This window comes from Macrosteles quadrilineatus, unplaced genomic scaffold (genome assembly GCF_028750875.1).
Source record: "Macrosteles quadrilineatus isolate MER2022 unplaced genomic scaffold, UCM_ALF_1.0 Scaffold_6__1_contigs__length_79288215, whole genome shotgun sequence".
Taxonomy (NCBI): domain Eukaryota; kingdom Metazoa; phylum Arthropoda; class Insecta; order Hemiptera; family Cicadellidae; genus Macrosteles; species Macrosteles quadrilineatus.
The window spans coordinates 7989776-8003744 of NW_026542599.1; the positions used below are offsets into that span (position 1 = coordinate 7989776).

A 13969-nucleotide genomic window follows, 5' to 3' on the forward strand; every position below is an offset into this window, starting at 1 on the left:
TTGAAATGTTGACGCAGATCTTTGGCAAAACTTTGTGGGTCAAGTTCATGGTTGGAATCGCTAAGTGTAAGGAACTCTCCAGGTAGGCGAAGTGGTTGACCATACAGGAGTTCAGCTGAAGAAGCTTGTAGATCATCACGCCATGCTGTCCGTATTCCCAAAAGTATGACGGGCAATACCTCAGTCCATCGTGCTGTTGCGTGGCATCTGATGGCTGCCTTCAGTTGACGGTGAAAACGTTCAACTAGTCCATTTGACGATGGGTGATAGGAAGTTGTTCTGAGACGAGTCGAACCTAACAAATCTCCTAGGTGTTTAAACAGGCTTGACTCAAATTGCCGACCTTGATCTGTTGTAATTCGTAGTGGTGTTCCGTATCTCGAAATCCAAGTGGTAAAAAGTGCTCGTGCTACTGTTTCTGCTTCTATGTTTTCGATTGGTACTGCTTCTGGCCACCTTGAGAAACGATCGACACAGGTCAAACAGTACCTGTAACCTTCGGAGACAGGTAGCGGACCAACAAGGTCAATGTGTATGTGCTCAAACCTGGAAGATGGAGGGGCGAACATACCTACAGGAGTCCAGTTGTGACGTGATATCTTGGACTTTTGGCATGCCATACAAGAACGGGCCCATCGACGACAGTCAGAGTTCATTGAAGGCCAGACAAAACGTTGACTGACAAGTTTCAATGAAGCTTTAATACCTGAGTGAGAAAGGTTATGTAAACTGTTAAAAACGGTTTGTCGAAATGGCCTTGTGATGAAGGGACGAGGGATGGGAGTAGATATGTCACAGTAAAGCAAAACCTGTGTTCCTGGTATTGGGACCTGTAGAAGTTTCAGGCTGGAATCAGACTGTATGTGACGTATTAACTCTTCATCTTTGCTCTGTGAGTCTGCTAATGCCTGATAGTCCAATGGAACGGTAATTGTCTCAATTCTGGAGAGGGTGTCAGCTACCACATTACCTTGTCCAGAGATGTGACGGATGTCTGTTGAGTACTGCCCAATGTATTCCAAGTGACGAAATTGGCGGGGAGAGCATTTGTCAGGTTTTTGATTAAATGCAAAAGTGAGTGGTTTGTGATCTGTGAAAATGGTAAACTGCCTACCTTCTAACATATGTTTGAAGTACTTTACCGATAAATATATTGCTGTCAACTCCCTGTCGTAGGCACTGTAATTTTGTTCAGCAGGGGTTAATTTTTTTGAGAAAAAGGCCAAAGGCTGCCAGTTATCACCTATCTTTTGCTGCAACGCACACCCCACAGTATGGGCGGAAGAATCGCAGAAAATGGCCAATTGAGCATCTGGTACAGGGTGAGACAGCATCACAGCTTTACTAAGGCTTTGCTTGCAAGCCTCAAATGCTTCATTGCTTGCTGTGGTCCAGTTGACAGGGGAATTTCCCTTCACATTAGCCTTCAGTAGTTCGTTTAGTAAGCTTTGATGCTCCGCCGTGTTAGGCAAAAACCTTCGATAAAAATTGATCATACCAATAAACCTCCTTAGTTCCTTAACTGTTTTAGGTTTAGGATATGAGTTGATGACTTTAACCTTTTCAGGCAAAGGTTTGATACCTTCTCCAGACACTTCATACCCTAGAAAGCTAACGACTGATGTTCCTAGAACACACTTACTTGGGTTAATGAGAATCCCGTAAGTAGAAAAACGGTCAAAGAGCTGTTTTAAGTGTAATACGTGTTGTTCTTCTGACTCTGAAGCTACTAGGATATCGTCGATGTAAGCATAGCAGAAGTCTAAGCCCCTAAGCACGCCATCTATAAAGCGTTGAAACGTTTGAGCAGCATTGCATAGTCCAAATGACATGTAAGGGAATTCAAACAGGCCAAAAGGTGTAGTAATTGCTGTCTTGTGGACGTCCTCAGCAGCAACCGGGATCTGGTGATAAGCCTTAACAAGATCTAAGGTGGTGAATATTGTCTTACCATGAAGTTGGTGAGAGAAATCTTGAATATGGGGAACAGGGTACCTATCAGGGATAGTTCTAGCATTCAAAGCCCTGTAATCTCCACATGGCCTCCACTCATTGCCTTTTTTGGGAACCATGTGAAGGGGAGAAGACCAGCTACTAGAAGAGGGTCTAGCTATACCTAGTTGTACCATGGATTCAAATTCTTTTTTGGCGAGTTTAAACTTATCCGGTGCCAGGCGGCGGGGTTTACTGAACACCGGAGGTCCTGGTGTTGTCTCGATATGATGTTCTGTGTCATGTTTGGAAGTACAATCAGGTTTACCTGAAGGTCTTGTGAGGTTTGGGTATTCATGAAGTAATTGAGAGAAAACTGTTTGTTGACAAGACTTAATAGTTTTAACACTACTCACTAAATGAACTGAAGGAGTCTGACCTTTGGAAAAAAATGAAGTTGACTGGTCAACTAAACATTGACGTCGTACATCAACAAGCAGATCATAATGGTGTAGAAAGTCTACCCCTATTATTGGTTTGGATACATCAGCTACGATGAAACGCCAAACAAATGAGCGGCGTAGACCAAAGTCCAAAGGCAAAGATACAAGACCATATGTTGTAATCTCAGTATTATTAGCTGCATATAGGGTATAGTCAGTCTTGGGTCTTTTTTTATCTAACATATTACGAGGGTAGACGCATACATCAGCTCCCGTGTCAACTAGAAATTGTTGTTTGGTTACCTTATCGGTGACAAATAGGCGACGGGAACATGTGAGGTCGGAGTCGCTTGTCGCCATTAGAGACTCCCTGGGTCGTTTCCCGATCTGCTTCCTTTGAATCTGCAAGGGTCGGTGCACTTTGTTGCTCCGTCGCCGAACCGCCAGTGATACCAACAGATGTCATGGCGATCAAATCGATTCTTGGAGCGTTGCCATGATTGTCTACGTGGATATGTGTCTGATGTCTTGTGGAAATTTGGACATCTCATGTCTTCTTTGATTCCTGCTATTTCTTGTTGAAATTTGTCTGTTATTTCTCTAATATTTGATGTCAACGTGGTTGTAAAGCGTTCCATCATTTCTTCCATCGAGGGAGCTGATAAGGACGCCTCCGATACTTGATGGTGAGGACTGACTTCATGGACAGCATCCGCAAGCTCCGCCAGTGTATCGAGGTCTGCAGCCTTTTGTGTTACCAAGATGGCTTGTGTTGCTGAAGGAAGACGGCTAAGCCATTGAAACCTCAGTAGTGGATCAGGTATCATGGTTCCGGCTAGGGTACGCATGTGCCTCAGGAACTGTGATGGTGTCCGATCACCTAACTCTTCTCGTTCCAAAAGTTGTTTCGTCTTCTGTTCCTGGGTCAAGGTAAACCGTTTTATAAGTTCTTTTTTTTAACTTGATGTACTTTTCTTCTGCTGGAGGGTTGGTGAGGATATCCCTCACTTCCGCTGCGTATTTCGCATCTAGGTTACCGCAGACGTAATAAAACTTAGTTTTGTCGACCGTGATCCCCGCTAGAGAAAATTGGGTTTCAATTTGAGCAAACCACAATTCTGGATCTGAGTGCCAGAAAGGAGGGATCTTGACTTGAATTCTGTCTACTGATTGTTCTCCGTTTGACATTTCGAATCACGTCGGGGTCACCAAATGAAGTTGTAAATTCACAAATGCTAGACAAGAGTAAAAATATGTGTATTTAGTAAAAAGATAAAGTGAACAATAATAATTGAATGAATAAGTAAACAAATAAATATCATCTGTTAAATAAAGATTTATATACAGGTAAGTCAGGCACTACAGCGCTCAAAAGCCAACCACCTGGTGAATGGCTGCATAGGCGGAATGGAAAGGCATCTCGAAAAAAAAAAAACTTTGCAGAAAATACTTTGCAGTGGGAGGACAACTGGTTAATGGTTAACACCGCTCTGTTTACCATTAATTAATTACCTGGGCAAAACCTGAAACAGAAGCTCCTCTGACCTTCTTTTCTCCTGACTTAGCTGGTCAGTCTTTTCCTCAACCAGAGCTTCCAAGTTATTAGCATATTGTTCCATCCTTCTTAGCAAATCATCCATAAGGTTCTCACAATAGCCTCTGTAAAAGGAAATAGCAAGTCATATTTACAGTTTTTGAGATTTTACAGTAGAGTAACTTTAGAACCACGAGAATCAATCAACATTGGAAGATATTCTTTTTTTTATAATTTCATTTTATTTTTGTAATACTGCAAATCGTTTGAAATTGTTTTTTGGATTGCTAAAGGCTGCTGGCTGATATGTGTGGTTTTATACTTATTTTATAATATTAAAAAAAGAGAACTCTATTAGTTGTTGATGCATAGCAGGAAACTAGGGAAGACTATAAAGAAATAGGCATCTACATAGACCGTTGTAGCCAATAAAAAAATGTGTATTTACTTTTTAATTGGTTTTGATAAATATGATGCAATAGTTTACAATAAACTGACTTTTCAGTTTAGTTGTTTGGAAATTTTGTTGCACAGTCAAAATTCAAATCTCAATATCATAATGCTAACAAACTTTGCTTTTGGAAACTGAGTTGCAAATTGTGGAGTGTTTTTCATAACATTTTCCAAGGACTACAATTTACTTCATGATTTTGCGAATGATACCCCTGATGATCTCAAAGGTAGGTCGCTCGTCAGGATTGTCTGCCCAGCATCTCTCCATCAACTCCAGCAGATCATCTGGGCAATCTCGGTTGCTAATGTCTGGACGGAATGGAGGTGTTGCAAAGGACTCTACTTGCTGAAGAATCTCTGCAAATAAACCGAGTTTGTTTTAGCTTTTATACTGCTAAATCTGGACACAAACTATGTTTTTAAGGTTGTATTATTTACAAAATATAATTGAAGTGTTTTCATTACCAATACTATATGACAGCAACGACAAAGGAATTTCTTTAGCCAGGATCATTCGATCAATGATCGGGGACAGCTGGGGTGCAATTTGGAAATATCAAAATGCTTATGACTTTTCTCAGGGTCAAACAACTGCCCTGCTTTTGACTATCAGACACTATCAAACCAATCACTACAGAACTCCTTTGGTCTACCTTGGACAGTTAATGTCTGACGAGCTATTTCATAAGGCCCTCCTCGGACGACAATCTCTTCCAGGATGATCGAGAAGCTGTAGACGTCTCCCTTCTGTGTGGCAGGGGTTCCTGGAACTGTAGTCTCCTTCAGAAGCTCCGGTGCTATCCACAACAGCTCTAGGGGAACATTGAGTCATGAGAAACATTAATTGAGTCATGTAGGTAAACATTGAATCATGAGAAACATTGAGTCATGAGAAACATTGAATCATGAAAAACATTGAGTCATGTAGGATTGAGTCATGAGAAGCATTGAGTCATGTAGGTAAACATTGAATCATGTATGTAAACATTGAGTCATGTATGTAAACATTGAATCATGAGAAACATTGAGTCATGAGAAACATTGAGTCATGAGAAACATTGAGTCATGAAAAACATTGAGTCATGTAGGATTGAGTCATGAGAAGCATTGAGTCATGTAGGTAAACATTGAATCATGTATGTAAACATTGAGTCATGTAGGTAAACATTGAGTCATGTAGGTAAACATTGAATCATGTATGTAAACATTGAGTCATGTATGTAAACATTGAATCATGAGAAACATTGAGTCATGAGAAACATTGAGTCATGAGAAACATTGAGTCATGAAAAACATTGAGTCATGTAGGATTGAGTCATGAGAAGCATTGAGTCATGTAGGTAAACATTGAATCATGTATGTAAACATTGAGTCATGTAGGTAAACATTGAGTCATGTAGGTAAACATTGAATCGTAAGAAGCATTGAGTTATAAACATTGAGTCATGATAAATATTGAGCCATGTAGGTAAACATTGAGTCATTAGAGGAAATATTGGGTAATTAGGGGAACATTCGATTGGAGGAGGCAAGAACCATAAGGAGAAGTAGTTAGTAACGTGGGAAACATCAAGGCATGGAGAAAACATTGAAATGCATTAAGATGTGTTTGGTAATTTTAGTAACACTTAGTGAAATTACCTATCAGTAATTGTGTGAGAGAAATGTAAAATAGAAAAGTGGTACATATCATGCTTTAGAAATTTTATTTCGATTTGCCTTGGTTAGTGAATTGAAGGTACCTTGTACCGTATATGAAATGTGGTCTTGTAAATAGCAATTGTGGAAAGTAAATAATTCAGAAAATAAGTAATAATTATAATTCAATTTTATAATACGGGGTGTTAAAAAAAAGTTATTGTTTTTAAATAGTCGTAGCTCCTTTATTTGATTTTTCATCGCAATTTTATCAAATTACTGTTCAATTAAAGAAAATTTTCTTAAGTTTATGATCATACATTTGTACTACCTTGTTCTTCATTGTTTTTAGTTGTTAGCTCTTAACTTAAATAATGAAGTCTGTGTTCTAGATCTGCCCAAACTTTCCGCAACATTGGTACATCAATTTTATCAAAATGCTTCTTTGATCTTTCACGTCATTTCTTCCAAGCCTTGTAAGCATAAACCCGATCTTTAACAAACCCCCAAAAAAGAAACGCTTGGGGGCCTCTGTCTGGAAACCTCGGTGGCCAAGGTACGGACAATTCAACAATTTGTTAACAAAATGTTACCGTTTTGTTTTTGTTAATCCCACAACAATGTAAGAAGGTACTGATAATGAAAACAGCTGATTAGAAAAAAATTTGAGTTTTCCTAACAAATAATGAAAACTAGAAGTTTCTACCTCTAACACAGGATTAGTGAGACAATAGTTAAAATCAATCAGTTTTTTTTTATAAACTCCCACACAAATTCATAAACATAAGAAACCAGATTTAAAGAATTTTAAAACTTAATACATTCAATAACACACCACAATTCAACTCATTCTCTACTTACTGTTGTAAAACGTGTTGTCTTTGACAATCTCTGATGGGGTTGTCAGGGTTTGAAGGCCAAAATCAGAAATTTTCAGTACAAATCGTCCGTCTATGAGGCAGTTACAGGAGCGCAGTTTACCATGGACAGCCACTTCGCAACCATGTAGGAAAGCCATTCCCTACGACAAATGATAAATAATTTGTTCATGCTGTCCTATGTGATTTAATTAGTTAAATTTAAATTTGTTAGTATATTTTGTAACTTATCTGAACAATGTTATGTTTAACTGAGAAGTGTAATAAAGGACCAAATGGACCTAACATTGCCCTGATTAAATAGAGTTATTTATTAATGTTATGGATCTAGAAGTGTATATAATTTACATTATTTGTTATATCCATTGAAATAAACCACACTTGCACGTCCGCCAAATTTAGAAGGCTTGGGGAAAGAACTATGACGTCACCACTGGGGCTTAAAGATGTGAATCGTCAGTCTTCATAGTTCCTAATGCAACAGGTTGGTAAAAATTCAGCTCTATTGTTACTACATTACCTCACCATTCTATTACATAGATGTAGTAATTATCTATTAGAATTATAATAGTGATTACGCAAAAAATAATATAGTTAATAGTAATATATTTTTGTCACAATTTAATGTAATTGATATTCTATGTACTTGTTATTATATAGTCATTTCACTTGATGTTTGCGACTCGGTCCCTGCACTGAAGCTTTAGCTTCGCAGGGATCTAATTTCAGATTATGTAAAAAGTTATAGGTAATGTTTATTTTTTTTTTTTTAATAAATTAATTGAGTTGAATTGAATTGTAAACTGTACCTATAATAATTTTGAAGATAATGATACATCTTACTATTTTATAACCAATGCATGCATAGTAACATACTGCAATTTTTATGTAAGTTCATACAACTTTTTTTATTGGTTGGTTAAAAGTCTTGTTTTAATTTATCTTGCACCGGTAACACAGTTTATTTGTTACACATTTTGATGACTATCTTTACTGTTAGTTGGTGTCATTGAAATAATTTATTATTGTGACTCATTTGAGGAATTTTTTTTGAGGAGATGAGTTTTAACAATAGATTCAACTAATTTCTTTTCAAGGCTCAATTGAACTAACTCTTTTGGTGAAGTCAAACTATTTTTTGAGAAATGTCTACTTCTCGATAACATTCACAGTCAAATCCATTACATACTTTGACGATGTCGTGAATCAGTGACATCCTGAAGTTCCAGTCTAGCTGGATGGCCTCATTCTCCAGCACATCCTTCAGGCTGCCCTTGGGACAATACTCTGTGAGTATCAGCACTGTAGGACAGTCTATGCAGGCTCCCACAAACCTCACCGTGTTCTCATGGGTTACGTCGCGTACCTTAAAACAATAGAAGAGTTGGGAATATGTTCTTTTGTTAGATTTTGTGACATTAGGGTAATTGAGAACATCAAACGCCTAAAGGGGGAAGTTTTACAAAGGTATAAAATGTTTGTGGTTAATCTGGAGGAGGTGTTGAACCCTCTCGTGGTAAAGTCTGAGACAATGTTAACACCGGCTTCAGAAATACTAATTCCAACAGTTAGTGCCACACGTAATCACTATACCTTCTCTGTAAGGCCTTCTTTGAATTTATCAAACAAGAAAACTGGATACAAAATCTTTGTATGACTTTTCCAAATCAATTTTAAAAAGACTCATTTTAGATATCCTACTAAGGTACTATAAACTTGGCACTTTGCTGAACAAACCACATTTACAATTTAATCGTTCTAGGGATCTTCAACATCTTCAAAACAATCATATTTAAATTCAATATATGAGAACGGTCAATATCTCAATTCTGGCTATTTATAGGCATGCACTGGATAAAATACTCCTTGGTGTAAAATAACGTCCACACTTAAGTACTACTTACCACTATCCCCATCCTGATAATTAGACAAATTCATTAATTACAAGGCAAAAATATGATACGGATTCCAAAACTGTAGGTCCCTTAGTTGCCAAAATACTGTATGGGCTAGTAATTAACAGCTGTACCTAAGGAATATGTTGGCCTTAGTCACTAACTATACTACAAGATCACGCATGTCATACTACACTCATCTCCATTCATACTTAGCTTAAAATACCTACAACTGTATGGTCGCCATTCCAAAGTAAAGAATATTTAGTAAGTATTCACAATTAACCACTTTATTTTTCATGCATAACTTTGTAGTACTTGAGCAATCACTCCCAAATAGTTGTGAAAAGCTTTTATCCTGACCTGTTTAATCTCCCAGAGCAGTTTCTTGTTGATATCCACTTTCTTCTTGATCACTTTCTTGATTGCCACCCTCGACCCCTAGAACAACAACAGACAGATGAGCTGATACCGACCATTACACCATTCTACGGGGCTTTGCTACAGACAGACTCTCCTTCGGGAACCCTTCCACTCACCTTATATATTCCTATGGTGGTGAACACTTGGGTCAACAAGAGAGAGGAACTTGACTCTATGGAGCTTCGACGAACTGTCAGCCGGTCGTGGAGTCCGTTCACTCCGTTCTCATACATCTGTAGCGGAACGAATAGTTGTCAGTTGGTAGTTGAAAGTATGACTAAAGAGTTATGTTACGAATACACCTATTCCCAATTTAGATGAATACACAGCTGGGTTTGTTTCTAAGTATATAGGTGTAGAATAAAGTGAGATGTGTAGCTTTGTTTTGTATACCATCTGTTTCATCATCCAGGATCATAAAGGCCAGTTATCAAGGAAAACTTGGTCCTGTTCTGAACAAAAAGGTTAAATTTCAAAATGTAGTTTTAGTAATTTCCTTAAAATATTCCTAAGTAATTAACAAGAAAAGATATTTTCCCCTCGTGTTATAATATTTTATTACTGCGAGTTAACGATTAAAAAATATGACTTTTATACATACATTTATGCATCATTACTATAATATAATTTATACCTCAAGGATCGATTTTAAGTCTCAGTGGGGTGGGTGAAATCTACAATTTGGATTTATAAATTTAAAATGTAATATTAGTCTTTGTTTTAAATATGTCTCAATAATAAATAATACATTTTATTGTTTTATTTTTTCCATCAACCTGAATCTCATGACAGTTACATTATAATATTTTCTATACTGCAATGGTGTACTTTATACTTCATAGGGGTTGCTGATGTAAAATAACAATTTAATATTGCTGCTTACATTTTACCATAGCCTCTTCTAGTACAAGGCCGCGGCGAGACAAAAGTGGCTACACCGCTGTCCCGTCAAACTGAAACAGCTGTTGCACTACTTTACAGGAAATGTTTATGTTTACACATTTTTTATATCTGTTATTGCCATGGAAATATCCCACAAACTAGACGTTGTGATGTTGCCACACACACCAACACCGCAGCCTTGATGTTAGAGGAGGCTATGATTATACTGTACATCCCTTTAGGAGCAATTTTAAAAACCTATCCAAAGATAGATAACGACGTGATACTTGTGTACATGAATGGTTTCTAATTATTGAACATACATGAATGAACATTGTGAATAACTGTGTGACCCAGAAGTGCTGTTTATTCAAAACTATTAAAACTTTAGGTGGTGTCATTGTAAAACTTTAAATTTGATTATCTTTCAGTCTTTAGTAGGAAAAGTTAAACCTATATTATATTGGTAGATTTTTTAAAGCGAATTTAATTTTACTTTAAGCAAACTGGGCCTATAGTCAATATGAATTTAAATATCAAGTACTTCATTTTATTGATACCTCTCTCAATTTCTCATTGGATTTTCAAACAAGCAATAAAAAATATCCCATCAAAATTATTGTATTCAAAAAGTCAAAATTCGTAAAAAATCAGGGTGTGAAACAAAACGCAAAAATCTTTCTCAGAAATTTATTAGAGGAACTCGGTTGAGCTAAATCTACTAGTAACTATAGGCCTACGCTCCTCAGCGGTGGTTCGTTGCAGAGCGAGACGAGAAGAGAACGGCTTGCCAATCTCCAGTAGAACCTCCTCGGGCCGAACACGCCAGGACATGTTGTTGAGATCTGCAGCCAGCCGCATGTGTCTGACAGCCAATCAGAATTATATTTTATTAATTAGTGTTACATTTACTACTTCTGTATATTACATGTATACTTAAAATATAAAATACACAGAAAAACATTTTTTTTATTGTAAAAAAATTCTATGTGTAATGATGTGAGTAGTTAAGTAGGTATTTTAATCAAAATTCTCGTCAATACGCTAAAACTGGAAAATATTTAATTTATAAACGTATTCATTTATGTAAATTACTACATATTAAACTATTTTAATATTGGTTTAAGTAACAAAAATATACGCAAACGAATAATACAATTAGAAAATATTTCGCTACAACGAAAATAAATGTTAGAGTTACTTACTTGTTGGCAAAGAATGCTAACATGAATATGAATCCGAGAAAGATGCTGAAAGCTGCCATACCGTACAGGAAAATCGTGTGATGTTCTGGAAACAAATTACTTTATTGAACACAAATTATAATAATCTCCATTTATACTCTTCTTAAAATACCTACATTCGTATGGTACCGTTTTAGAATAAAGTATTAAAATTATAATAGGCCTACTTATTGTTGTCACATTTTGTTTCTTTTACGAGATTAATATTATGTTAACTAATGGAATTAGGTTAGTGTTGTTTAGTGGTTTAAAAGAGTGACAATAGTAATAAATCATTAGAGACTAAGAGGTAAGGTAAAGATAAATAATCGTTCGAGGTAAGATTTTATATTTTTAGCTTATACTAACTCTAGCTAACTCACATTTTTGTCAAATAAAGGCGTGAGGTTAAAATATAAAAATCAACTTTTGATTTTAAGTTATTTAGTTTCAAAAACTAAATATATTCTCAACACCTTCCTTTGTATGACCATGGCCTTAATACCATACTTCCATAGTATGGTTTCATATAAATATTCGTATTAACTATCTTGATTTCTTTGTCATTTCTGTGTATCATTGCCTCCAATGTTTGTGTTGAATCGAATGACTTTTCCAAAGTTTGTATGTGCTGCGACAATGCATTGACATTGTTCCACAAGCAACGTAAGTAGCACGCATTTTATTTGGATAAATTTAAAAGTTTACAATGAAAAGTCATTTTATTGAAATGTTTTGTTTCAAAGTAGTGTCGCTCGAGTCTCAGTTTTCAAGACATGACTGGGACGTTTAACTTGGCAAAAAAAAAACCAAGCAAAGTTTCAGATGCCTTGCGGCATTCCATATTTGGAACAAACTAAAATCCATTCAATTGTTTAGCTAAGTGTTATCGCCAGTACAGCAACGTGGCCATCTCCTGAAGACAAGGACTAGATATGTGAAATTGTTGTATTTACCATTGCTTTCATGGCAGATGGGGTCGTTTCCCATGAAGCCGCACCGGGGTATATCAGCAGGCGGTCCTTCCTTGCCTCCAGGCCAGTGTATTCTCTTGTTGGCTACTGGCTGTACATACAAGTATAAGTTTAACTTGTTTTAGTGTACACTATTCTCTTGTATAATTCTAAGAGTCATTCATAACTAAAATTGGAACATTTTCCCTAAAACCGATCACTCCTACAACAATATTATGATTGAAAAGTGTGCCCCAAGAAAATGGAGTCCGTATCTATTGTTTCATTTACAACATCAAAAGAAATATACATTTTTCTACAGTTCTCATACCTTGTAAATATTTACATAGACTTTCATTCATAATATGGTCGTTTTAATATAGTAGGACAGTTGTAAAATATGTCTAAAGAGTTTTTTGTACAATATTGTTCTTTAACAATGCACTATTTAAATTCGTCCAATCTTTTAAAACATTTTAGTTGCTCTACATTAATTGCAAATGTTCACCCACAAAACAGTTATATAATATCCGAAATCAATGCAGCTCAACAAAACGTTAGTACATGTTAACTTTGACAAATGTACGAGGATAATGTAGACCTTTATTGTAATTATGTATTTCACCTGGTATGTCCGGTTCACCCCATAGTAATGAGCCACCACTTCAAACTTCCCTGTGATTGGGTCCAAGTCCAGCACCGAGTAGTCCGCGTCCCTCTCACCATTCTCGTCTATCCTCACATGACCAGTAATGCCTGTGGACAAACCGTATATTTAGCAACATACTAACCATACAATACGATTGTTTATTGCATTATAACTGCAAGTTACGTATGCTAAAAGTAACATTTGTCCGGCTTAAGTTAGTTCCACTAAAGCTGGCTAAGGTTTACTTGTTGATGGTTCGAAACTGTACCCAGCTGTCCTGGATCATTTGGCATTTTAATAATTTAAATGAACTTGAATAAATAACTAGCGGATAGTAGCAAAGCGATCACATCCATTCAAAACTTACCCTTCACTTATTTTCACATCAAAATACACATTCTGAAGTACTGACGTCTGGTTAATCTAATCTAGGGAAACGCTCTTTGTATAAGCTTTCTAATAACAAATAGATTAAAGTAAAAATTTAAGGTGCGCGTTAGGATTTTTCCCTGTCAAAAATATTACATTTTCACGAGTACGGTACCTAGTCAACCAACCCAATTCATGTCTATGTTTATTATTATTTCTTACTTTTATTAACAATCAATAATAATTATAGTTTACCTAAAATAGATAAATATTTCGTTTCCCTTGGTCTGGTAAGTATTGGTTTCATCTCAAAATAATTCAAAATGTTAATTAATTACAATAGAGTACAACAATAATTTATTCTCTCATTTTCCTTTTGCTTGTAAACATTTTATGACGCCTGTGTTTATTTATATTCACGTGAATTTTGTTTTATTGGTGTTGAATGCGTAGTACAAAATTCTATGTTCAATGCTACATTGAGAATGTTAGATAGTGTTAACATATAAGAGGGAAAAGAATGCATTTTTATATCACGTAACTATAATTTTTTAAATTATTTTTTTACTTATCACAAAATATTTTAACAATTGTATTTTTACCGTATGATTTAACCAAATGAAATCAACGGAGATTGTAAACTATGCAAATGCGAACACCAATCGAGGGAAATACAAAGCAATACTAAATATTCATG

General features: G+C 36.1%; 1 protein-coding gene across 1 annotated transcript in view; it reads right to left on the reverse strand.

Annotated features, from left to right (window-relative positions):
• LOC128996582 (atrial natriuretic peptide receptor 1-like) overlaps nucleotides 1-13969 on the reverse strand; it is a 60048-nt gene that overhangs the window by 4413 nt on the left and 41666 nt on the right. Inside the window, exons 10-20 of the mRNA XM_054421978.1 lie at nucleotides 12880-13010; nucleotides 12258-12366; nucleotides 11284-11368; nucleotides 10819-10943; nucleotides 9313-9413; nucleotides 9137-9214; nucleotides 8068-8244; nucleotides 6862-7021; nucleotides 5016-5174; nucleotides 4551-4719; nucleotides 3888-4034 (exon numbers count right to left, since the gene is read on the reverse strand). Of these exons, the coding sequence (XP_054277953.1) occupies nucleotides 3888-4034; nucleotides 4551-4719; nucleotides 5016-5174; nucleotides 6862-7021; nucleotides 8068-8244; nucleotides 9137-9214; nucleotides 9313-9413; nucleotides 10819-10943; nucleotides 11284-11368; nucleotides 12258-12366; nucleotides 12880-13010 (1441 nt within the window). The remainder of the gene's footprint in view (nucleotides 1-3887; nucleotides 4035-4550; nucleotides 4720-5015; nucleotides 5175-6861; nucleotides 7022-8067; nucleotides 8245-9136; nucleotides 9215-9312; nucleotides 9414-10818; nucleotides 10944-11283; nucleotides 11369-12257; nucleotides 12367-12879; nucleotides 13011-13969) is intronic.